The 25,073-nt window shown below is 34.9% G+C and overlaps 2 protein-coding genes and 1 long non-coding RNA gene across 7 annotated transcripts; 2 read left to right on the forward strand and 1 right to left on the reverse strand.

Annotated features, from left to right (window-relative positions):
• Positions 1-1,956: 1,956 nt before the first annotated feature.
• On the forward strand, positions 1,957-17,582 carry LOC112744728 (probable disease resistance protein At1g61300). Of its 4 annotated transcripts, none has more exons than XR_003813810.2 (3): positions 1,957-2,196; positions 2,498-2,599; positions 2,899-3,304. XR_003813810.2 is itself a non-coding variant. In XM_025794426.2 (3 exons), exon 3 carries the CDS (start codon positions 14,668-14,670, stop codon positions 17,218-17,220), a length of 2,553 nt encoding a protein of 850 aa, XP_025650211.1. In that variant the 5' UTR covers positions 1,966-2,196; positions 2,498-2,599; positions 14,478-14,667; the 3' UTR covers positions 17,221-17,582. The 4 variants fall into 4 exon arrangements, 3 of the variants coding, with proteins under 3 accessions (XP_025650211.1, XP_025650213.1, XP_072071381.1); XM_025794426.2 differs by lacking the exon at positions 2,899-3,304 and adding an exon at positions 14,478-17,582 and having other exon boundaries at positions 1,966-2,196; XM_025794428.2 differs by lacking the exon at positions 2,899-3,304 and adding an exon at positions 14,478-17,582 and having other exon boundaries at positions 1,966-2,196; positions 2,504-2,599.
• Positions 12,721-23,786, reverse strand: LOC140178388 (uncharacterized). Its single transcript, XR_011871542.1, has 2 exons — positions 23,264-23,786; positions 12,721-13,937 (listed from the first exon to the last, which is right to left on the reverse strand). It is a non-coding gene; the product is annotated as an uncharacterized lncRNA (long non-coding RNA).
• On the forward strand, positions 20,572-24,961 carry LOC112744727 (probable disease resistance protein At5g43730). Of its 2 annotated transcripts, XM_072215278.1 has the most exons (4): positions 20,572-21,003; positions 21,305-21,406; positions 21,884-22,613; positions 22,656-24,961. In XM_072215278.1, exons 1-4 carry the CDS (start codon positions 20,775-20,777, stop codon positions 24,646-24,648), a joined length of 3,054 nt encoding a protein of 1,017 aa, XP_072071379.1. In that variant the 5' UTR covers positions 20,572-20,774; the 3' UTR covers positions 24,649-24,961. The 2 variants fall into 2 exon arrangements, with proteins under 2 accessions (XP_072071379.1, XP_025650210.1); XM_025794425.3 differs by having other exon boundaries at positions 21,884-24,961.
• The last annotated feature ends 112 nt before the right edge of the window (positions 24,962-25,073 follow it).

Consider the following 25,073-nt stretch of genomic DNA (forward strand, 5'->3'; position numbering starts at 1 on the left):
TATTAAAATAATCTATTTATAAAAAATATATAAGTTGACAAGTCTTCGTTAAGTCTTCCCCTTTGCCATTTTGTCATTGATGTATCATATTCATGTATGTCCTTTTTTTTTCTCATTTTAATTTTCCTTTTATATAATCATCTAATTTTTCCATTTCACGGGGACCATCTTGTTAATTACTACTAGCATAAATAATACCACGGATAATAAATAAGTCTAAACTCGGGTTTTGCGATGATAAAAGCTAAATATGATAAGATAGTTTTAAATGCTTTATTTTATCTTAATATGTTAGTTAACGCAATTTAGTTAAGCTATTTTGAAGTTGCCAAATTAGCACATAAGTGACCTTTTATTTTACACCCAAAATGGTGATGGTGATGGTTCTGAGTTTAGAATGATTTTAGAGTTGAGTTTTGGAGGAAGAGAGACGGCTGCATGTGTGCCTGTGAGGTGAGAGATGTGATTAAAAAGCTAATTGGCTAAGTCTAGAGTGATGAATTCGATGTCATGTCATCTATTTCGTTAACAGAAATGGAAACAATTGAAGTCTAGTTATTTTTATCAGATTTTAAAATATTTTAGAGATTATTTTATCAATGACATATTTTAGAGTTATTTTTGTTAGCACTAAAATATTCCTAGTACCAATTTGGCTGATTTAGTAATTTACTCATCATATATATATATATATATCGTTGAAAATCATATCAACAGTAGCAATGTCTTTTTGATACATATGATACTCGTGCTTTTAAATTCATAGAAATTATTGAATTGTAAATTTTTTGTTTAATTATAATGTTTTGGAGTGTGAATAACCGAATATCACTACTAAAATGTTTCCTTGAAATAAAAGTTGTAGTTATCGAATCTGTAAGCTCCTTAATATGTTTGCTAGAACACTACGTACTCTATACTACTGCACTTGTATTATTTTAAGCTTCATACATCGACTTTTTGTGAGTTCTACACAAATTATGAAGGTCAAAATCATAAGTATAAGAGAGAACAATATTAATACGAAAACACGAGATTCAAACAAATTAAATCAAAAAGCAAGAAATTTAATTACAGAAATACAAACATTTGAATACAATCAATTTCCATTGAGAGGAAGCTACAATTCCAATCTCTACTAAACCTTGGAGCTATACACTATCCCAACGCCTATAATTATCGACAAATACCAGAGGTTCCGAATATTCATCACAACATTATTAATTAAAAAAGAAGCTAAACGTGATACTCAATTATAACTGAGATCTACATCTAATAATTTGTTACTATATACAAGATGGTGAATTTTAACCTCTTTAGCTGTAGATATAAAATAATAAAATTTATATTCATATACAGTCGACAGTATTAAGTTTTGACGTTTGTGAGAGTAGAAGAGTTCATAACAAATCTAATCTAATAATATTATATTTGCTAGCAGCCCAAGCCCCAAGGCAGCCTGCTGTTAAATGTTTCCCTAATAACATAATAAATGAAAAGAATAATGCTAGGTATCCAAATCTAAATAAGTTGATCTAATATAATAAAAATCGGTTATATTATTATTATTCTAAATTTTATTGTTTTATTTTGTTAGATTTGGTTTAAAAATATTTGGTAACAAAAAAAAAATATCCTTAAAAAGATTTAGATGCGTAGCATTACTCAAATAAAAAATTTGGTTTAACAATTTTAAATGTTGTAGTGCATATCCAACCTAATTAATAAGTATTGTCTCTTATAAGTTATTAAGAGTTAATTGATCATATCTATATACATATATCCATGGTTGAAATATCCATTGTCTAGTCTGGAGGGGTAGTAGCTAGCATTGTGAAAGAAAGGCCAGCCTTAAGTTCAATAATAATATCTAGCGAACAAAATCTATGCATGATTATCAATTTACTTATTAATTTATTTTTTGCCGTCTTCTTAATTTGTATAAATGTTTATTTCATTTGAGCAGATTATATTATTAATAGAGATGCTTGCAAAGCATGAAAATAAAAATAATGACATACAAATTTAAAATTTGAAGAATATACTTTCATCATCACCTATAAAATAAAAATTTTAATAAATTTGGTATATGCATGCAATATCAAGTATCAGAACTCTAAAGTCTAAGGTACAATATCATAATGAATAACGCGGTTGCATTGTGAACTACAAATCCAATGAATCCACCAGGGGAAGGTAATTTATAATACTGTGATAGTTTCTTGAAATTATTTTAAGTTGATTCATCATGGATTTAAGCGATTGAATACTTTATATATGTTTCTTCGTACACTCAAAGATACTACATTATGAATTAATTAGTTGTTCCAAAAGTATAAATTGAAAAGAGGAGAAACATTAATGATTATTTCTGATCTATAAATAGTTATGTATCTATTTGTCATTGCTTTAGTTTTGTTTTTACCAACTACTTGTGTTGAAGTATAAAAGTCTTGACTGGATCTTTTCCTGTCTCATCATGTTTGTACCAATTAAGTGGCAGCTGAAGATGATGACCATGAAATAGTTGATGCCTTCTTTGGAGGTTTAATGCAGCATTCAATTAATATTATTAGTCAACCCATCAACTTGCTGGGAGGTAAGCACCCCTTGCTCCCATGAATTCAGCATTGCGTTGCATAAACAGATTTCTGTTTCTTCCACCATAATTTGAGAAATCTAATAAAATATATTATTTCTTTTGGAGATCTCAAAAGTGTGTATATCTATGTAACTATATATTAGTTAAATTCCAGTTAAATTCTCAAGCATAAACAACAAAGGGAGATGGTATGTATAAATCTAGATTTAGAAAGTGAAGTGAAATTTTATTAGAAAGTTTTGATCGATAAATTAAACTTGGCACAATAATTACATATTTGGTTTTGATGATTTCAGCGGCTAAAAGAAGCGGGGGTTGAATCTTAGCCCCCTTTTTGCTTGCTAACACTTGCTGGACTTTGAAGAGACTTTTCTGTTTTTAGTTCGTCCCTAGCCACGAGACTTTTTCATTTTGTCTCGTCACTTGGCACGAGACATTTTTTGTTTTTACTCCTGTGCAGTAGAAAACATAAATGGAGTAGGAGAGAAGAAAGATTACACCCAGATATATCCTGGTTCAGCTGCTAAGTGCAGTGCAGCCTACATCCAGTCTCCATCACAACAATGATGGAATTTCACTATAATCAATCTGATTACAAACTGTAAAGTGCTAACCCAACTTACAAGGGGATTCCTACAGAATCATGAAACACAACATAGATGAACAAAGGAACTCTAAGACATATATGGCTTTTTCTTTTAATTTTGCACTCTCTGCCTTTTTCCGCTCTATGGCTTTTTCATACAAACCTCACTGTTTGCCTTTTTTCATGAGACTCAAGACATGACAAAATTAAACAGAAAAATACTAAACAGAATACATTGAAGGAGAAGAAAATCTGTAAACTTAGGTAGCTCTGAGAATCCCGTGCCTTGCACTCTCAATACTTACTTCTAACTCATTGCTTCAACCAGTGGCTGTTCCCCCTTTTTATAGAAGAGAGAAGCCTCCACACTTGAAGCCAAAAACCCAAGCCAACTTCTTCTTCCTTCAAGAAACCGGTTTGGCCACACAGAGAGAGAAGAGATAACCATGCAAAACCCAACATGCAATTACCTCTAGTTCTTTCTTGATCATCATCCTTCATCAATCCGAGCTCTCCATCCTTGGCTTGCTCTCCAAGATGGATTTCTGGCCCTTGATGCTTCATGATGATAATGACTTCATCTGCTTTAATCTCTGCCTCAACCATCACTTCGCCACTCTAGCTACTTCCTGTGGTGCTTGAGCAGAATCAAAGATAAGCCATGCTTCAAGAATCTCCCTGGCTGGCCGTGATCTTCTTCTTCCTTTTTGAGCATGAAGAAGCCAAGATTACCTCACCAAATCTATCCAAAATTGGTGACAATCTCAGCCACAGCTCATTTTTTATTTTAGTATGTTTTCTTGCCATCATTGTGATGGTCTTTAGGCTTGCTTTCTCTTCCTTTCGGTAGCTCATTTTTGCTTCCATAGCTGCCAATATTTTCTGTGTAATAACCGAAGAGAGAAAGAAGTGAGAGAGAAGAAAGAATCTGAAGAAAAGCAATTCAAAGTGGTTAAACTAATTAATTGAAAATAGCTTGCTTTTGCTTCCCTTAGTTGGCGTGTAGCAATGATGCCCTTAGTCAAATCAATCTTCTCTCACTTGCTTATATTCCCAATGTTTAAATTAGCTTTGAAATCCTTTCAGGAAGTGTAATGGAATCCGTTGGAAGCATTTGAGGATTTGTTTTTCTTTGCTTCATGGATTCGGACAAAGCATGAGGAACTCTCATGGAATTGGGCTTGGTTGCAATAATTAATAAGTTTCTTGGCCCAAAAATAACATTTGCTTTCCTGATAAAATTTTGGAACGGATCAAGCATAGGAAAACATTCATCAAAATTAAATATGGGCTTGGTTGCAATAACATTGAGCTTGGCCCATTAATACAACAATTCAGCCACATAATAGGAAACATGTAGCAAGGCTGATTGTTGGTTTTAGTTTGGGCTAGCAACATATTTATTTTCCGGCCCAATTAAAAAAACTGCATCACAAAATTATTAATTAACATATGTTAAATGAAAATCAAATTAATAATTTTGTAATTAAATATTTCAATAATGTTTGTTCATCATCAAAATTAAATTAGAGTTTTCCAAACTCATCAATCTCCCCCTTGATGACAAACATTATTAAAATTGAAATAGAAAGAAATTTAAAAAAAAATTGAGTATGAGTACTCCCTTTGAAGATTGAATTTCTCCCCCTTTCTAAATGTCACATGGCTCGCCCTTGATGTATGCTTATTTTACCAAGGGAAGCACTAACCTGTAACATTTTAATCAAGCTTCAAGAACAATGTTATTTAGCATGGTAGATGATACTAAATGCTTGATTTATGAGCAGTTTTAATTGATAATCAAAACTCATTTGATATCATAAACTGATTTACTGCTCAAACTATACAACAAAACAAAGTGGTTCAAAAATTTCAAATATTTTCCAGTCAATATATCAGAGCTATATTATTCATTTAAGAAAAATATTTTTGAATCACATATGATCACATCAAAACATGGCAACTGTTAGATATCACAATTTAAAGGAACTGCCAAAAATAAATGTTCAAACCAACATGTTTACCAAGATGAATAAGAATATTCCTATTTCAATACAAGCATGTTTATCAAGATAAATCAACAATCAGGCATTCATATGATCAATACAAACATATTGTCAAACATCATCATAAACCAAATGCCAAGTGTATTTCCAACAGTAGTAACCATAGTAAGACAAATGCAATAACAACATGCATTCTTTAAACAAGAGAGATAATGAATTTTCAATTTGAAAATTTCATCCCCTGTTTCTTTAGTTTCAATTTCAATTTTGGAAACTAAATTTTCTCCCCCTTTTGGCATCAAGGGGCACCTGCACAAAATATGAACAACATAACAAAGTATCCATAATAAAGTAACAAGAGAGTAGCAAAGTATCATAGAGCAGTGAGTATCAAGTCATGCTCCTACAAAAAACAGATTGAGCCTAATGGAGCCAATATCAAATAAAGTAAAGAAACAGTCATTAATCATCAGAAAGATTGATCTCTGAACCGGAATCATCATCATAATCCCCTGTTCCCATGTCATCATCAAATCTTTTAATCATGAAACTAACTCTTTCGTGACATTTTTTTCAAGCCCTTTCCTATTCATATTCCAATTTCCGGGCAGCCTTGTGAGATTTACGCATTAGCTTGGCCATGTTGCGAAACTCTTTGAGAACTTCCCGGATTGATTGAGTGACATCTGAGGGTTCAGGACGGCTCTCTAGATCGCTGAGAGATGGTTCAGAGGGAACAGACTGCTTGCCTTTCTTGCCCGAAACTCCTCCTCCTTTAATCATGGAAATCTTGTTCTCAACAGATTCATTAGACAAATCAAACTTAAAGTACTCAAATATACATGTGAGAAACATGCCATATGGAAGATTATCCTTTTTAGTACTCTTTACTGCTTCCCACATATGACGTATCATAATATAAGCAAATGAAATTGGGGTAGAAGTAATGAGAGCAAATAGGATAATAGAATCAAAAACTGTTACTCTATGGTGAGAACCACTTTGAGGAGTGAGGATATGAGTGATGATACGGTGCAATAGAGAGTTCTCCGGGCCGAGTACTTTGTGAGTTGGGATTAATCCATCTAGTCCAGAAAGGTTTGCACAGATGTATTGCAAGACAGCTTGTTGTGTGACTCCTACTTGATCATCCCATTTATCAATCATGTAAACTTTTGGTCCTTCATCTTCATACCCAAGAGCAGCACCTACAGTTTCAGGATTGAGAGTGATGTAAACACGCTTGACGTAAGAATGGATTGAGCCATCAATCAAACACATATTTGCATAGAATTCCTGGACCAGCCCCGGGTAAACCAGTTTCTGAATATGAACCAGAGGGGTCCATTTCAGAGCATCAAACAGAGAAGAAAAATTGATTCCTTTGGTGGCCAGATTTTCAAGATTCACCAAGTAAGAGGGGCAGAGATGTCGTTTCAGCAAGACCTTTTTGTGAAATTAATAGAATGCACATGAGTAGAACCTAGAGGGATCAAAATAGGAATGAGGTTTGTGAAACTTGTTCTTGAATTCGAGTGACTCCAAATTCGCGGGTTCATTAGTATCATGCAACACAAAGCTTTTCTGCCTCTTTTGAAAGCTCCTTGCATGTGGGGTGGATCTTTTCGGTGATGATTGAGGAGGTGAGGTATGTGACTCGTCTTCTTCCTCTTCAACACTTGGTTCCTTGGCCTTTCCAGATTTGCCTCTCCCTGACGTTTTCTTGGCAACAACCTTACGGCGCATGGTTTTGGTCCTTTTGGATGGAGTGGAATGAGTAGAAGAGGAGGTAGAATGGAGATGGATATGTGTATGGGTTGGAGGTGATGAAAAAGGTGGATTTTTTTGAATGGGGGTTCGGTTACTTCTCCTAGGTGTAGTTTTCTTTTTCATGGTAGGAGAAATGAAGAGGTTGAATATGAAGAGGTGAGGGCCGAAAGAGAATGAGGGTGGAGGGAGGTTAGTGGTGCAATAAATGAGGATTGGAGAGAGATGATGGAGAGGTTAATGACCATAATGGCGCGGTTATTAACCAAATGGGAGTTTCAAAAAGTGATAAAGAGGGGGTTTTCCTTGAATCAAGGGATTAGTTGGAAGGAAAAGATATGATTTGACAACATACTTCTTCCAACAAGATTTGAAAAGACAAATCAAGGGATTTTGTGATTTTATTTTTTAAAGAAAGAATAACTAACTAAACTGTCATGGTGGGGTCAGGAATTATTAGGTGGGGCCCATGAAAATTTAAATCTGCGTTGCCTCCCCCTTGATCATAGCTCCTCCATCAAGCTTGCATTTTTATCTCGTCCAAACCTACGAGACAAAACTGAACAGAGTTAAAAAATTCACAAATTTTCAATGAAACTTAAATCAAACATTCCCAAACTTTTTCTCAAGGTGCAGAATCTGTCTTCACAGAGAGGTTTTGTAAAAATATCAGTAATTTGGTCTTCAGATTTTATAAATTGAATATCAATAGTTCCCTTTTGTACATGTTCTCTAATGAAATGATATTTAATTTCAATGTGCTTTGTTCTTGAGTGCAAAACAGGATTTTTAGAAATGTTTATAGCACTCATATTATCACAAAATAAGGGTATACTATTGATTTTTAATTTGTAATCTTCTAATTGTGTTTTTAACCAAATTAATTGAATGCAACATGCAGATGCGGAAATGTATTCTGCTTCAGCTGTGGATAAAGCCACTGTGGCTTGCTTTTTGCTTGACCACATATTGAGTGAGCTTCCAAGGAAGCAACACATGCCGGATGTGCTTTGTCTATCCACTCTATCTCCCGCAAAATCTGCATCACAAAACCCTACTGCACAAAAGTCATCAGATTTAGGATACCATAATCCATAATCACAAGTTCCCTTAATATATCTAATGATGCGCTTAACAGCCATGAGATGGGATTCTTTTGGGTGAGATTGAAACCTTGAACATACACCCACACTTTGGACAATGTCCGGTCTAGAGGAGGTAAGGTACATGAGTGAACCTATCATTCCCCTATACCTTGTTTTATCCACATCTTGACCATCATCATCCTTTTCAAGTTTTGTGTTGGGATGCATTGGAGTCCCCATTGATTTGGAAATTTCTAGGCCAAACTTTTTGATAAGCTCTTTTGCATACTTCCCTTGGTAAATAAAAGTACCACTAGGAGTTTGTTTAATTTGGAGGCCAAGAAAGAAAGTAAGCTCTCCCATTAAACTCATTTCAAACTCACTAGTCATGAGTTTTCCAAACTCTTCACATAAGGAAATGTTGGCCGATCCAAATACAATATCATCAACATAAACTTGAACAAGGAGTATGTCATCAATAGATGCTTTAATAAACAAATTAGTGTCGGTGGTACCCCTTTGAAATTGATTTTCCAACAAGAAGGCACTAAGCCTTTTATACCAAGCTCTTGGAGCTTGTCTAAGACCATAAAGAGCCTTAGTTAATTTGAAAACATGATTTGGAAACTCTTTTTGTTCAAAACCGGGAGGTTGTGCCACATACACTTCTCTATCAATAAAGCCATTAAGGAAAGCACACTTAACATCCATTTGAAACATTTTGAAACCTTTATGGGCGGCATAGGCAAGAAGCAATCTAATTGCTTTCATTCTAGCTACCGGAGCAAAAGACTCATCAAAATCTATACCCTCTTCTTGATCGTAACCTTGGGCCACTAATCTAGCCTTGTTATGAACAACTTGTCCATCCTCACCAAGCTTATTTTTAAATACCCACTTAGTACCCGTTACCTTCTTACCATCCGGATAAGGTACTAATGTCCAAACCTCATTCTTGTCAAATTGAGCTAGCTCTTCTTGCATGGCCTTAACCCATGATGGATCCTCAAGAGCTTGTTTGACATTGTTGGGCTCTATTTGTGACAAGAGAGCAAGATTGCTAGGTTCGGCTTTCCTTTTGGTGGATGATCTTGTTGTTACACCATGAGAGGGATCACCAATGATGAAGTCATGAGGATAACCCCTCATAGACTTCCATTCTCTAGGTTTTCGGACAGGTGTTGAGCTTTGATGATCTTCTGGTGGTCTCACTGTTTCAGTTGCTCGTGCCTGCTCAGGAGCCAAAATGGAAATGTCTCCTCCAATCTGACGAGACAAAACCGGGCTGACAAATTCTTCACTTTGCACAGGTTTGGAATTTTCTTTATTTGTTCCAGCCTCTTCACAATCTGAATCAATATCCTTCACAATACTGGAAATTAAGTTAGAATCACAAAAAGTAACATGTATGGATTCCTCTATGGTTCTATGCTCTTTGAGATAAACTCTATAGGCCTTGCTTGTGGTGGAATATCCAACAAACATTCCTTCATAGGATTTTGGATCAAACTTTCCAAGATTTTCTTTATTATTAAGTACAAAACATTTGCATCCAAAAACATGAAAGTACTTAAGATTTGGAGGGGTTCCTTTCTATAGTTCATAAGGGGTTTTCTTTAACCCTTTTCTAATGATAGTTCTATTTAAAATATAACATGCTGTGTTCACAGCTTCAGCCCACAAAAATTTAGGAATCTCATTCTCACATAGCATAGCCCTAGTCATCTCTTGAAGACTTCTATTTCTTCTTTCAACCACCCCATTTTGTTGGGGGGTTCTAGGACACGAAAAATTATGAGAAATTCCTAAGTCATCACAGAATTTTTCAAAATTTTGATTTTCAAATTCCCTTCCATGATCACTTCTCAAATGGGCAATTTTCAAATCCTTTTCATTTTGAATTTTCTTGCAAAGAGTGAAAAAGGCTTGAAAAGCATCATTCTTATGAGTAAGGAAAAGTACCCAACCAAATCTAGAGTAATTATCTACCACCACAAGACCATAGAATTTACCTCCTAAACTTTGAGTTCTAGTAGGACCAAAAAGATCAATATGTAACATTTCTAATGGCCTTTTGGTTGAGATTTCATCTTTTGATTTAAAAGATGATTTTACTTGTTTGCCTAATTGGCAAGCATCACAAGTAAGATCCTTTTCAAACTTAATATTTGGAATTCTTCTAACCAAATTCTTTTTGACTAGCTTAGAAATTTGGTACATGCTAGCATGACCCAACTTTCTATGCCAAAGCCATTTTTCAGATTCAAGAGATGTAAAGCATGTTACATTTTGTTCCTTTAATTCCTCAAGAGTTAATCCATACACATTGTTACACCTTTTGGCTTCAAATAAAATATCCCCAGTTTTCAACCAAACAAACAAACTTCTTAAAAATAACTTCAAAACCCAAATCACACAATTGACTAACACTAAGTAAATTATGTTTCAAACCATGTACAAGGAGAACATCATTTATACAAGAAGAAAAATTTTTACCAACTTTCCCAACAGCCAAAATTTTTCCTTTTGCATCATCACCAAAAGTGACAAGTCCTCCATCATATTCATCAAGCTTTATGAAGAAGGTTGTCTTTCCGGTCATATGCTTAGAGCATCCGCTGTCCATATACCACATATTTTCTTTCCGTTTGGATGCTAGGCACACCTACAAAACAAGCTTAAGTGACCTCAGGTATCCAAATTTTCTTGGATCCTTTCACGTTAAACCATCTCTTATGTCCTAAGCCATTGTAATAAAAAACAACTTTACAAACTTTATCACCAATCATTCTTTCACCAAAGAAACATTGAATGGGAAAGTGTCCATTTCGTTTGCATACCCTACAAAATCTTGGAGTTGCTGTTTTGTTAAAGTAGGTGGGGTCTTGATACCTTGTATCATTTGAATATGAAGCAATGTTTTCAAAATGAGATTTTTCAGATTTATAAAACCCCAACCCAGCCTTATCATAAAGAGGTTTTTGACTAGCCAGAATTTGATTCATATTTTCAGAACTTTGGGTGAACTGGGCTAGGTCTTCTTTAAGTCTTTTAACCTCTTTAAGCAACTCTTCATTTTGCTTAAAACAATCCACATATGCAAGAACGGAATGATTACTTTCACAGCTCTTAATTTGGGCTCTTAACTGCTTATTTTTTTTAATAAGATCACAAGCAGTTTCGACCTCTCTCACTTTCTCTTTAAGAAAACTGTTTTCAGCTTTAAGAATGGTGATTTGTTGTTCAAGTTCTTGATTTTCCAACAGAAAGCATCTTATTTTTTCAGAAAGGTGGTCTATCATAAGATGAAGATCCTCAGTGTTAGGGTTATGAAAGACTACCTGATCTATGTGATCTGCCATGAGACATGGTTGTGACTTGGTCTCGGTTTCTTCATCATCATCATCTGAATCATTCTCCAAATCTTCCCATGAGGTCATCAGTCCCTTCTTCTTTCCTCTTTTCGGCTTTTCCTCCTTCTTTAACTTGGGACAATCAGATTTGAAGTGCCCCATTTCCTTGCAATTGTAACAGGTTACTTTGTTAAGGTCTTTCTTCATCTTCCTTGAGCTGCTGCCTTTGCCTTTGAGCTTCACCATTTTCCTGAATTTTTTTGCAAACAACACAAACTCATTTTCAGAAGAGTTATCACTGGATTCATCATCCAGAGGGTTAGTTACAGAAGAAAACGCTATTCCTTTCTTTTTTGGATCTTTTTTCAAATAGGTGTTTTCAAAAGCAAGAAGATTTCCTCTCAAATCATCAACTGTCATGGATTCTAAGCTATCGCTCTCAGAAATAATTAAAGCTTTTGTTTCCCACTCTTTTGTAAGACATCTCAACACTCTTCTCACTAGCACAGATTCTGAATGTGTAATTCCCAGAGCATCTAAGCCAACAATGATGGAGTTGAACCGTTCGAACAGTTCATCAATGGACTCTCCTTCCTTCATTGCAAACATTTCATATTCTCTGTTCAACATGTCTGTCCGAGTTTTCTTAACAATGGTGGTTCCTTCATGAGTGATTTGTAGCTTGTCCCAAATTTCCTTTGCCGTTGTGTATCGTGAAACTCGTCGGTACTCCTCAAAGCTGATAGCACAGTTGAGCAGGTTTACTGCCTTGGCATTTAACTCTATTTTCTTCCTATCTTTTTTGGTCCATCTTGCTTCTGGTTTGAGAGAGACTACTCCTTCAGCACTTGTGGTAGTTGGAAATTGAGGCCCTTCCAGGATAATCTTCCAAAGTCTGTAATCCACTGCTTGTACAAATATCTTCATCCTCTCCTTCCAATAGGTATAATTTTTCCCATTGAAAAGCGGAGGTCTGTTGCTTGATTGACCTTCAGTCAGATTATAGGACACCACATTTACACCACTGTTCTCTGCCATGAGGATCTTTACTCCAAGATGCAAAGCTTGATCTCTTTGAGACCAAGCTTTGATACCAATTGATGGTTTCAGTGGCTAAGAGAAGGGGGGGTTGAATCTTAGCCCCCTTTTTGCTTGCTAACACTTGCTGGACTTTGAGGAGACTTTTCTGTTGTTAGCTCATCCCTAGCCACGAGACTTTTTCATTTTGTCTCGTCACTTGGCACGAGACATTTTTGGTTTTTGCTCCTGTGCAGTAGAAAACAGAAATGGAGTAGGAGAGAAGAAAGATTACACCCAGATATATCCTGGTTCAGCTGCTAAGTGCAGTGCAGCCTACATCCAGTCTCCATCACAACAATGATGAAATTTCACTATAATCAATCTGATTACAAACTGTAAAGTGCTAACCCAACTTACAAGGGGATTCCCACAGAATCATGAAACACAACATAGATGAACAAAGGAACTCTAAGACATCTATGGCTTTTTCTTTTAATTTTGCACTCTTTGCCTTTTTCCGCTCTATGGCATTTTCATACAAACCTCACTGTTTGCCTTTTTCCATGAGACTCAAGACATGACAAAATTAAACAGAAAAATACTAAACAGAATACATTGAAGGAGAAGAAAATCTGTAAGCTTAGGTAGCTCTGAGAATCATGTGCCTTGCACTCTCAATGCTTACTTCTAACTCCTTGCTTCAACCAGTGGCTGTTCCCCCTTTTTATAGAAGAGAGAAGCCTCCACACTTGAAGCCAAAAACTCAAGCCAACTTCTTCTTCCTTCAAGAAACCGGTTCGGCCACACAGAGAGAGAAGAGATAACCATGCAAAACCCAACATGCAATTACCTCTAGTTCTTTCTTGATCATCATCCTTCATCAATCCGAGCTCTCCATCCTTGGCTTGCTCTCCAAGATGGATTTTTGGCCCTTGATGCTTCATGATGATAATGACTTCATCTGCTTTAATCTCTGCCTCAACCATCACTTCGCCACTCTAGCTACTTCCTGTGGTGATTGAGCAGAATCAAAGACAAGCCATGCTTCAAGAATCTCCCTGGCTGGCTGTGATCTTCTTCTTCCTTTTTGAGCATGAAGAAGCCAAGATTACCTCACCAAATCTATCCAAAATTGGTGACAATCTCAGCCACAACTCATTTTTTATTTTAGTATGTTTTCTTGCCATCATTGTGATGGTCTTTAGGCTTGCTATCTCTTCCTTTCGGTAGCTCATTTATGCTTCCATGGCTGCCAATATTTTCTGTGTAATAACCGAAGAGAGAAAGAAGTGAGAGAGAAGAAAGAATCTGAAGAAAAGCAATTCAAAGTGGTTAAACTAATTAATTGAAAATAGCTTGCTTTTGCTTCCCTTAGTTGGCGTGTAGCCCGTTGGAAGCATTTGAGGATTTGTTTTTCTTTGCTTCATGGATTCGGACAAAGCATGAGGAACTCTCATGGAATTGGGCTTGGTTGCAATAATCAATAAGTTTCTTGGCCCAAAAATAACATTTGCTTTCCTGATAAAATTTTGGAACGGATTAAGCATAGGAAAACATTCATCAAAATTAAATATGGGCTTGGTTGCAATAACATTGAGCTTGGCCCATTAATACAACAATTCAGCCACATAATAGGAAACATGTAACAAGGCTGATTGTTGGTTTTAATTTGGGCTAGCAACATATTTATTTTCCGGCCCAATTAAAAAAACTGCATCACAAAATTATTAATTAACATATGTTAAATAAAAATCAAATTAATAATTTTGTAATTAAATATTTCAATAATGTTTGTTCATCATCAAAATTAAATTAGAGTTTTTCAAACTCATCAGGTTTAATCTTAATCTCATCATAATTTGATTAGTAAATCATATTTAGTAGAATATAATAGTTAGAATTCAATGACGTAAATTCTAAGTAAGTTTAGTATGGGTGAATAGACTTTTATAGTTTTATTTGTTTATGTTTTATTTTTATACAAATTTCACCTTGAATTAGAAGTTTATATTTTATAAATTTTTAATGAGAGTTTGAAATTTGAACTTTACGTAATAGGATCGGCAGCGGTGACCCAAAGCAACAGTTAAATGAATTGTTGCATGATTTAACTCTTGAAGAAGACGACATTAAGGGAGAGTTAGAGTGGCTCAAGTCTGAGGGCAAGCAGAGCGAAAGACGAGTTGATGATTGGTTGAATAAACTGCAACAATTGAGAAACAAAGTTGGTGATTGCTTGAATCTTGCTATGGGAGCAGTTCATTATTTCAATGAAAACCATCCACACTATCTCACACAAATACAACAATTAACTGCACAAGTGATCAAGCTTAAGAAAGAAAAGCCTGTGGTGTTGTCAAATGAATTTGTTGGTGAAGATTTCGAGAGAAATGTTAAGAGCATGCAGAAACTTGTTGGAGACGAGGAAGTCTTTATGATTGGGATACATGGAATGGGAGGGGTGGGTAAAACATGTCTTGCAACTTATATGGAAACTCAAATCATAAGGAAAGGAACTTTCAACTGCGTTATTTGGGTCACGGTGTCTCGTGAATACAGCATTTCAAAGCTTCAAGAAGACATTGCCAGAAGAATTGGTGCAAAGCTTAATGGAGATGATGATGAGAGAACAAGAGCAGCACATTTGTCATCCGCATTATCAGAGAAAGGAAAATGGGTGCTTATTTTGGATGATGTTTGGAAATTTATTGACCTGAAAAAGGTGGGAATCCCTCGTTGTAGAATCAATGGTTCTAAATTGATTATAACAAGTCGGTTAAAACATGTGCTTCGACAAATGGATTGCCCCACAAGTAATATAATAACAATCTATCCTCTCTCTTGTTTTGATTATTCAACTGAAGGTTTAGACTTGTTTCTTTTAAGACTTGGTGAAGATTACAAAACACCTGCAACCTTATCTCCTAGAATATTGGAGATTGCAAGGAATATTGCATGGGAATGCGGTGGTTTACCGCTTGCAATCAGTGTAATGGCTAGAACCATGAAAGGCGTTGATAACATTCACCAGTGGAGACATGCGATGAATAAACTTAAGAGAGGGGAGATGGTGGGAGAGATGGAAGAAGAGGTATTTCAAGTATTAAAAGCGAGCTATGATAACTTAACACATAAATCCATGCAAAATAGTTTCTTGCAATGTGCATTATACTCTGAGTTCTGGAAGGATGACAAAATAATAATGAATCTGGTTGACAGTGGAGCCATAAATGGGAGGAGCAGATTAGACGCAATTTTCGATGAAGGCCATACTATATTCAATGAACTTGAAGACCATTCATTATTGCTTCGTTTTGGGGATATGCAGAATTCAGTAAGAAATATGGCATGTTATATATTGAAAGAATCTGAGAGGTTGATAGTTAGATGTGGTAAAGAATTGACAGGAATACCTCACCTGCAGGAGTGGACTGCTGATTTGGAGTTAGTTTCTTTGGATAGAAACATGATAAAAGAAATCCCAGCGGGTATATCACCCAACTGTCCAAGATTATCCACCTTGATTCTGAGTAGTAATTGCATCAGTAGCATCCCAGAATGCTTCTTCACACACATGAAATCTCTAGCAATACTTGACCTATCTCATAATCGCAGGTTAACCTCTCTGCCGGATTCCCTGTCGGACTTGACTTGTCTTGTTTCTCTACTGCTTCATGAATGTTACGCTCTGGCAAAGGTGCCTCCATTGGGAAGGCTTCAAAAATTGTCAAGGTTGGTAATTTCACAGACTAAAGTTGAGGTAGTTTTAGGCTTGGAAATGCTGACAAACTTGAGATGGCTGGATCTATCTTTCAATAAAAAGTTGAGGTTGGAATCAGGGAGGGTGCTGCGTGGTCTGACCAATTTGCAATATCTGAATCTCTTCGACGCAACTCTGCTAAATGTTGAAATAGAGGATGTACAAGGGCTGACCACACTTGAATATTTTCTGGGTGGCTTTAATGACTGCAAAAGCTGTCACAATTTTGTTGCAGGTATATGGAGCACAGGTTCTGCTTCTGCACTCAAATCTTATCTTCTCTATTTGGGTAGTCTCGATAACTCTCGATGGATTTTTGAATCTTATCATCGTATTGGTCCAGGTGGTAACGACCACCAAATTTTACATTTATTAGATGGCGAAGAATCCCCTCATTTGCTGCCAAAAGATCTTACCAAAATCTCTATTGAATGTAATCCGCGTTGGAAAAGTTTATGTGATGCTCTGTCAAATATTACTCCTTCTTCTTTGGAGAACATTCAAATTGAGAGATGCACAGAAATGAAGAGCGTGCTTTGTTCATTTGGTAATTGTTCCTTTTGCAGTAATCTCAAGAACCTTCAATCCTTGCAGCTTTACCATTTGGAGAGCTTAACAGTCATTTGTAAAGATGTTACTGCTACTGATACAACAACACAATCTCTCAAACCAAATGCCGTCTTCTCTCAACTCAGGAACTTGGAGATCTTCAATTGCAATGAGATAGAAACGTTGGTAACAGCAGGGTTATTGCCCCAACTTCAAAACCTGCAGACATTAATTGTAGAGAGTTGTGAATCATTGAGAGAAATATTTGCAGCAGGTAGCAGTGATGCTGATAGTGATGATGCTGCTTCCACCGTCATTACACTCCCCAACTTAACCTCACTCGACTTGTGTAACTTGCCAATGTTAGAGACTGTGTGCAAAGGAATTATAATCTCTGAATCATTCCCGAAATTGGACATCCTTCTGTGTCCCAAGTTAGAAAGTCGGTCTCCATTTGAAGTCTCATCGTCATCATTTACTTCTTCCACATGACTTTCTTTTGGGCTCTGGTAAGGTCTCTACTATGGTTCAGAGGTAACATAATGATTTCTATATTCAGCTTGTAATGGAATAACTTCTGCAGGGCTGCGTCACTGAAAGTGGGCCGAACGACATTTTGGGTTTGACTTATTTGCCTTTGGGCTTGCAGCTTTTGTTTTTCCTTATCATGTGTTCTATTGAATAAGGTGTAGCCCTGTGTGAAATTTGTGTCCAACATCAACATGTGTGTTAGGTTGTGAACATTTTCAATTTAGTGGTTTCCAATAATTGACACATCTATATAATGTTCCATAGGGGATTTTGAGTGTTTGGTGTTCTAATAAATCTAGTCCATTTAAATTTTTGATAACAAATTTAAATATTCAAATCAAGGTAACAATACTAATTTAATACCCAATATTAAAAAAAAAACTATATTTAACAAATTTAGTTTAAATATTCAATACAAGATAACAATTAACAAGGGTTTCTTCTCACAACCCACAAACGACATCGTTTAATACCTTTTTTAATGTCAAAACGTATACAATATCGTTTTAATATGTCACGTTACTAATATGTCACGTCACTAACAGTATTGAGTTTCTGGAGGAATTACATTGATACACTTTTTTTAATTTGAAAGATCAAATTATAACAATCAAAAAGTCAAGAACTTAAAATAGTTTGTTTTATATATAGACCTATTGAATTATATTATGCTGTAAACACCAAATTATAATTCTTTGTAAATATGCTAAATTTATGTTAAATATAATGTTTGAGCATGCGTTGTTTATTAGTATTATGAGAAATTCTATTTGTTTTTCTTTTCCCTGCCGAATTGGATTGTGACAATGTAAGTTCTCTAATTTGTTTATTGCACTCTTATTGCTTCACTGAGCTCTCTCTATTACTTGTATTATTTTGAAGCATAATTTATTGAATACATGACTTTTGTGAGTTTTACACAAATTCTGAAAGTTAATACCATGTCTATGAGTATAAGAACGAACTTATTCCTTTTAATTTTTAAAACAAGCAAAATATTTAGGGGTGTTCATGGATCAAATCAGATCCGCATACTAATTAGATCGGATTGTGAATTTTATGTTGGTACCAAGATATGTGATTCGTATATTCGCGTATTCGCAAAAATAAAAAAATAAATAGGTAAATATTATTTAAATTTTATTTCAACTAATAATTATCATATATGTTATATTATTTTAATTTATTATTTAAAAAAATATGTTTAACATTATTTTAATAAAAATACTGACCGTCTAAACTTTCTCTTTTCAAAATTTACGCACATAAATTAATAAAATGACAATTTAATATTTATGTTCCCCAAATAATACTAAGGGCTTGTTTGGGTGAGCTTTTTAAAAAAGATCTTTTTTTGAGTTATCTTTTTTTAAAAGATCTTATAGAGAAGTAAAAGTAATTTTATGTTTGGATATCTCATGTAAAAAGGTCTTTTTATCAATCAATTATGTTTGGGTATAACAATATAAAAGTATTTTTTTGTTTATTTATTACATGAAAAACATCTTTTTTTTAAGAAAAAAAGATCTTTTAAAAAAAGATGTAAATTACAGCTTCTCAAAAAAGATCTTTTTTTTATTTTACTAGTGCTTTTACTTTTACTACTAGAAATTTGCCAAACACATTAAAAAATAAAAAAAGATCTTTTTTTATTGAAAAAAGATCTTTTTTTAACAAAATAATGGCGCCCAAACATGCACTAAAAATTGCTAACACTCAAGAATTTCTCTTCAAATATTTCTTATTTTACCTCTCTATGCGCACTATTGTTATCATTATCAACAATCTCAATATCATCGTGAGATCATAGCCACCACCAACACAATCATTCTATCCTTTCTCCCAGGATCATCATCAATCACACAACAACTCACCACCGACCACCCAACGGCCACTGCCCCCAAATTCCATGATCCATCACCCAACCACCACGGCCTCTTATCTCATTTTATGTTAGATGATTTTTATAATTGGCTGAGACTAAAGAGATGAATTTAATGTCATGTCATCTTATTTTGTTAACAGAAATAAATGAAAATAATTGACGTCTGTATATTTTTATCAAATTTTCAAATATTTTAGAGGCAAGTTTATTTTATTCACATATTTTAGAATTATTTTTGTTAGCACTAAAATATTTCTACTACCAATTTGGCTGATTTAGTAATTTACTCATCATATATAAAATCATATCAACAGTAGCAATGTCTTTTTGTTACATATGATACTCGTGCTTTTAAATTCATAGAAATTATTGAATTGTAAATTTTTGGTTTAATTATAATGTCTTGCAGTGTGAATAACTGAATACCACTACTAAAATGTTTCCTTTGAAATAAAAGTTGTAGTTATGGAATTTGTAAACTCCTTAATATGCTTATTGCACTCTACCAGCTAGAACACTACGTACTCTATACTACTGCACTTGTATTATTTTAAGCTTCATACATCGACTTTTTGTGAGTTCTACACAAATTATGAAAGTCAAGATCATGAGTATAGCAGAGAACAATATTAATACGAAAACACGAGATTCAAACAAATTAAATCAAAAAGCAAGAAATTTAATTACAGAAATACAAACATTTGAATACAATCAATTTCCATTGAGAGGAAGCTACAATTCCAATCTCTACTAAACCTTGGAGCTATACACTATCCCAACGCCTATAATTATCGACAAATACCAGAGGTTCCGAATATTCATCACAACATTATTAATTAAAAAAGAAGCTAAACGTGATACTCAATCTCCTCTTATGTGCCCCGGTGGTTATAACTGAGATCTACATCTAATAATTTGTTACTATATACAAGATGGTGAATTTAAACATCTTTAGCTGTAGATATAAAATAATAAAATTTATATTCATATACAGTGGACAGTATTAAGTTTTGACGTTTGTGAGGGTAGAAGAGTTCATAACAAATCTAATCTAATAATATTATATTTGCTAGCAGCCGAGGCCCCAAGGCAGCCTGCTGTTAAATGTTTCCCTAATAACATAATAAATGAAAAGAATAATGCTAGGTATCCAAGTCTAATTAAGTTGATGTAATAAAATAAAAAAATAGTTAATATTATTATTCTAAATCTTATTGTTTAACTTTGTTAAATTTAGTTCAAAAATGTTTGGTAACGAAAAAAAATTAACTTTTAAAAGATTTAGATGTGTAGCATTACTCAAATAAAAAACTTGGTTTAACAATTTTAAATATCGTAGTGCATTTCCAACCTAATTAATAAGTACTGTCTCTTATAAGTTATTAAGAGTTAATTGATCATATCTATATGCATATATCCATGGTTGAAATATCAATTTTCTAGTCTGGAGGGGTAGTAGCTAGCATCGTGAAAGAAAGGCCTGCCTTAAGTTCACTAATCAAGCTTTTAGTCTTTTACTAAATAAAGAAAAAGTTACACTTATGAATTATTGAGTGTACTTACTTTGTTGTTCTAAGAGAGTTAATTAGCATTGGTTCAAGAAAAAAATGCAGCGGTTACAGTAGCAGGTATGGGGAGACCGAAGGAAGAACGTTACTGGAATCAAGTTACAAAAGAGGCAGACGGAACGTGGAAGTGCAACCGCTGTGGACGTCAGTTCAGTGGAGGTGTTTCTCGAATTAAAGCTCATGTCGATCGGATTCCCGGTAAAGGTATCTCTATATGCTCTGCTTCACCGGATGATAATCATTTACAACCACAATCACAACAAACTGCAAATCGATTGAATCCAGGGGAAGGTAATTTATAATACTGTGATAGTTTCTTGAAATTATTTTAAGTTGATTCATCATGGATTTAAGCGATTGAATACTTTATATATGTTTCTTCGTACACTCAAAGATACTACATTATGAATTAATTAGTTGTTCCAAAAGTATAAATTGAAAAGAGGAGAAACATTAATGATTATTTCTGATCTATAAATAGTTATGTATCTATCTGTCATTGCTTTAGTTTTGTTTTTACCAACTACTTGTGTTGAAGTATAAAAGTCTTGACTGGATCTTTTCCTGTCTCATCATGTTTGTACCAATTAAGTGGCTGCTGAAGATGATGACCATGAAATAGTTGATGCCTTCTTTGGAGGTTTAATGCAGCATTCAATTAATATTATTAGTCAACCCATCAACTTGCCTGGAGGTAAGTACCCCTTCCTCCCATCAATTCAGCATTAACCAGATTTCTGTTTCTTCCACCATAATTTGAGAAATCTAATTGGAGATCTCAAAAGTGTGTATATCTATGTAACTATATATTAGTTAAATTCCAGTTAAATTCTCAAGCATAAACAACAAAGGGAGATGGTATGTATAAATCTAGATTTAGAAAGTGAAGTGACATTTTGTTAGAGAGTTTTGATCGATAAATTAAACTTGGCACAATAATTATAGATTTGGTTTAATCTTAATCTCATCATAATTTGATTGGTAAATCATATTTACTTAGGATATAAAAGTTAGAATTCAATGATGTAATTCTAAGTAAGTTTAGTATGGGTGAATAGATTTTTATAGTTTTATTTGTATATGTTTTATTTTTATACAAAGTTCACATTGAATTAGAAGTTCATATGATAAATTTTTTATGTGCGTTTGAAATTTGAACTTTACTTAATAGGGTCAGCAGCAGTGGCCCAAAGCAACAATGAGATTAAAAAGTTAAAAGAACTGCTGCATGATTTAACTCTTGAAGAAGACGACATTAAGGGAGAGTTAGAGTGGCTCAAGTCTGAGGGCAAGCAGAGCAAGACACAAGTTGATGATTGGTTGAATGAACTACAAGAATTGAGAAACAAAGTTGCTAATTGCTTGAATCTTGCGATGGGAGCAGTTCATTATTTCAATGAAAACTATCCACACTATCTCACACAAATACAACAATTAACTGCACAAGTGATCGAGCTTAAGAAAGAAAAGCCTGTGGTGTTGTCAAATGAATTTGTTGGTGAAGATTTCGAGAGAAAAGTTAAGAGCATGCAGAAACTTGTTGGAGACGAGGAAGTCTTTATGATTGGGATACATGGAATGGGAGGGGTGGGTAAAACATGTCTTGCAACTTATATGGAAACTCAAATCATAAGGAAAGGAACTTTCAACTGCGTTATTTGGGTCACGGTGTCTCGTGAATACAGCATTTCAAAGCTTCAAGAAGACATTGCCAGAAGAATTGGTGCAAAGCTTAATGGAGATGATGATGAGAGAACAAGAGCAGCACATTTGTCATCCGCATTATCAGAGAAAGGAAAATGGGTGCTTATTTTGGATGATGTTTGGAAATTTATTGACCTGAAAAAGGTGGGAATCCCTCCTTGTAGAATCAATGGTTCTAAATTGATTATAACAAGTAGGTTGAAACATGTGCTTCGACAAATGGATTGCCCCACAAGTAGGTTGAAACATGTGCTTCGACAAATGGATTGCCCCACAAGTAATATAATAACAATGTATCCTCTCTCTCACGGGGAATGTTTGGAGTTATTTCTTTTAAGACTTGGTGAATATCACAAAACACACTCACCTCCTAATGCATGGAATATTGCAAGGGAATGCGGTGGTTTACCGCTTGCAATCAGTGTAATGGCTAGAACCATGAAAGGCGTTGATAACATTCACCAGTGGAGACATGCGTTGAATAAACTTAAGCGAGGGGAGATGGGGGGAGAGATGGAAGAAGAGGTATTTCAAGTATTAAAAGCGAGCTATGATAACTTAACACATAAATCCATGCAAAATAGTTTCTTGCAATGTGCATTATACTCTGAGTTCTGGAAGGATGACAAAATAATAATGAATCTGGTTGACAGTGGAGCCATAAATGGAAGGAGGAGATTAGACGCAATTTTTGATGAAGGCCATACTATATTCAGTGAACTTGAAGACCATTCATTATTGCTTCGTTTTCGGAATATACAGAATTCAGTAAGAAATATGGCATGTCATATATTGAAAGAATCTCAGAGGTTGATAGTTAGATGTGGTAAAGAATTAACAGGAATACCTCACGTGCATGAATGGACTGCTGATTTGGAGTTGGTTTCTTTGGATAGAAACAGGATAAAAGAAATCCCAGCGGGTATATCACCCAACTGTCCAAGATTATCCACCTTGATTCTGAGTAATAATTGCATCAGTAGCATCCCAGACTGCTTCTTCACACACATGAAATCTCTAGCAATACTTGACCTATCTCAAAATGGCAGTTTAACCTCTCTGCCGGATTCCCTGTCGGACTTGACTTGTCTTGTTTCTCTACTGCTTGATGGATGTAGTGCTCTGGCAAAGGTGCCTCCATTGGGAAGGCTTCAAAAATTGTCAAGGTTGGTAATTTCACACACTCAAGTTGAGGTAGTATTAGGCTTGGAAATGCTGACAAACTTGAGATGGCTTGATCTATCTTACAATAAAAAGTTGAGGTTGGAATCAGGGAGGGTGCTGTGTGGTCTGACCAATTTGCAATATCTGAATCTCTTCGACGCAACTCTGTCAAATGTGGAAATAGAGGATGTACAAGGGCTGACCACACTTGAATATTTTCTGGGTGGCTTTAATGACATCAAAAGCTATCACAATTTTGTGGCAGGTATATGGAACACAGGTTCTGCACCCAAATCTTATCTTCTCTATTTGGGTAGTATCGATAACTCTGAATGGATTTTTGAATCTGATTATCGTTTTAGTCCAAGTGGTGACGACCACCAAATTGTACATTTATTAGATTGCGAAGAATCCCCTCATTTGCTGCCAAAAGATCTTACCAATATCTCTATTGAATGTAATCCGCGTTGGAAAAGTTTATGTGATGCTCTGTCAAATATTACTCCTTCTTCTTTGGACAACATTGAAATTGAGAGATGCACAGAAATGAAGAGCGTGCTTTGTTCATTTGGTAATTGTTCCTTTTGCAGTAATCTCAACAACCTTCAATCCTTGCAGCTTTACAGTTTGGAGAGCTTAACAGTCATTTGTAAAGAGGATGTTGGTGCTACTGATACAACAACACAATCTCTCAAACCAAATGCCGTCTTCTCTCAACTCAGGCACTTGGAGATCTCATTATGCAATGGGATAGAAACGTTGGTAACAGCAGGGTTATTGCCCCAACTTCAAAACCTGCAGACATTAACTGTAGAGAGATGTAATTCATTGAGAGAAATATTTGCAGCGAGTAGCAGTGGTGCTGATAGTGATGATGCTGCTTCCACCATCATTACACTCCCCAACTTAACCTCACTCGAGTTGTATGACTTGCCAATGTTAGAGACTGTGTGCAAAGGAATTATAATCTCTGAATCATTGCCGAAATTGGAGATCGCTTTGTGTCCCAAGTTAGAAAGTCGGTCTCCATTTCAAGTCTCATCATCATCATTTACTTCTTCCACATGACTTTCTTTTGGGCTCTGGTAAGGTCTCTTCTATGGTACAGAGGTAACATAATGATTTCTATATTCTGCTTGTAGTGGAATAACTTCTGCTGGGGCTCCGTCACTGAAAGTGGGCCGAACGACATTTTGGGTTTGACTTATTTGCCTTTGGGCTTGCATCTTTTGTTTTTCGTTATCATGTGTTCTATTGACTAAGGTGTAGCCCTGTTTGAAATTTGTGTCCAACATCAACATGTGTGTTAGGTTGTGAACATTTTCAATTTGAGTGTTTGGTTTTCTAATAAATCTAGTCCATTTAAATTTTTTATAACAAATTTAAATATTCAAATCAAGGTAACAATACTAATTTAATACCCAATATAGAAAAAACTATATTTAACAAATTTAGTTTAAATATTCAAAACAAGATAACAAGGGTTTCTTCTC

This window comes from Arachis hypogaea, chromosome 14 (assembly GCF_003086295.3).
Source record: "Arachis hypogaea cultivar Tifrunner chromosome 14, arahy.Tifrunner.gnm2.J5K5, whole genome shotgun sequence".
NCBI classification, from domain to species: Eukaryota; Viridiplantae; Streptophyta; class Magnoliopsida; order Fabales; family Fabaceae; genus Arachis; species Arachis hypogaea.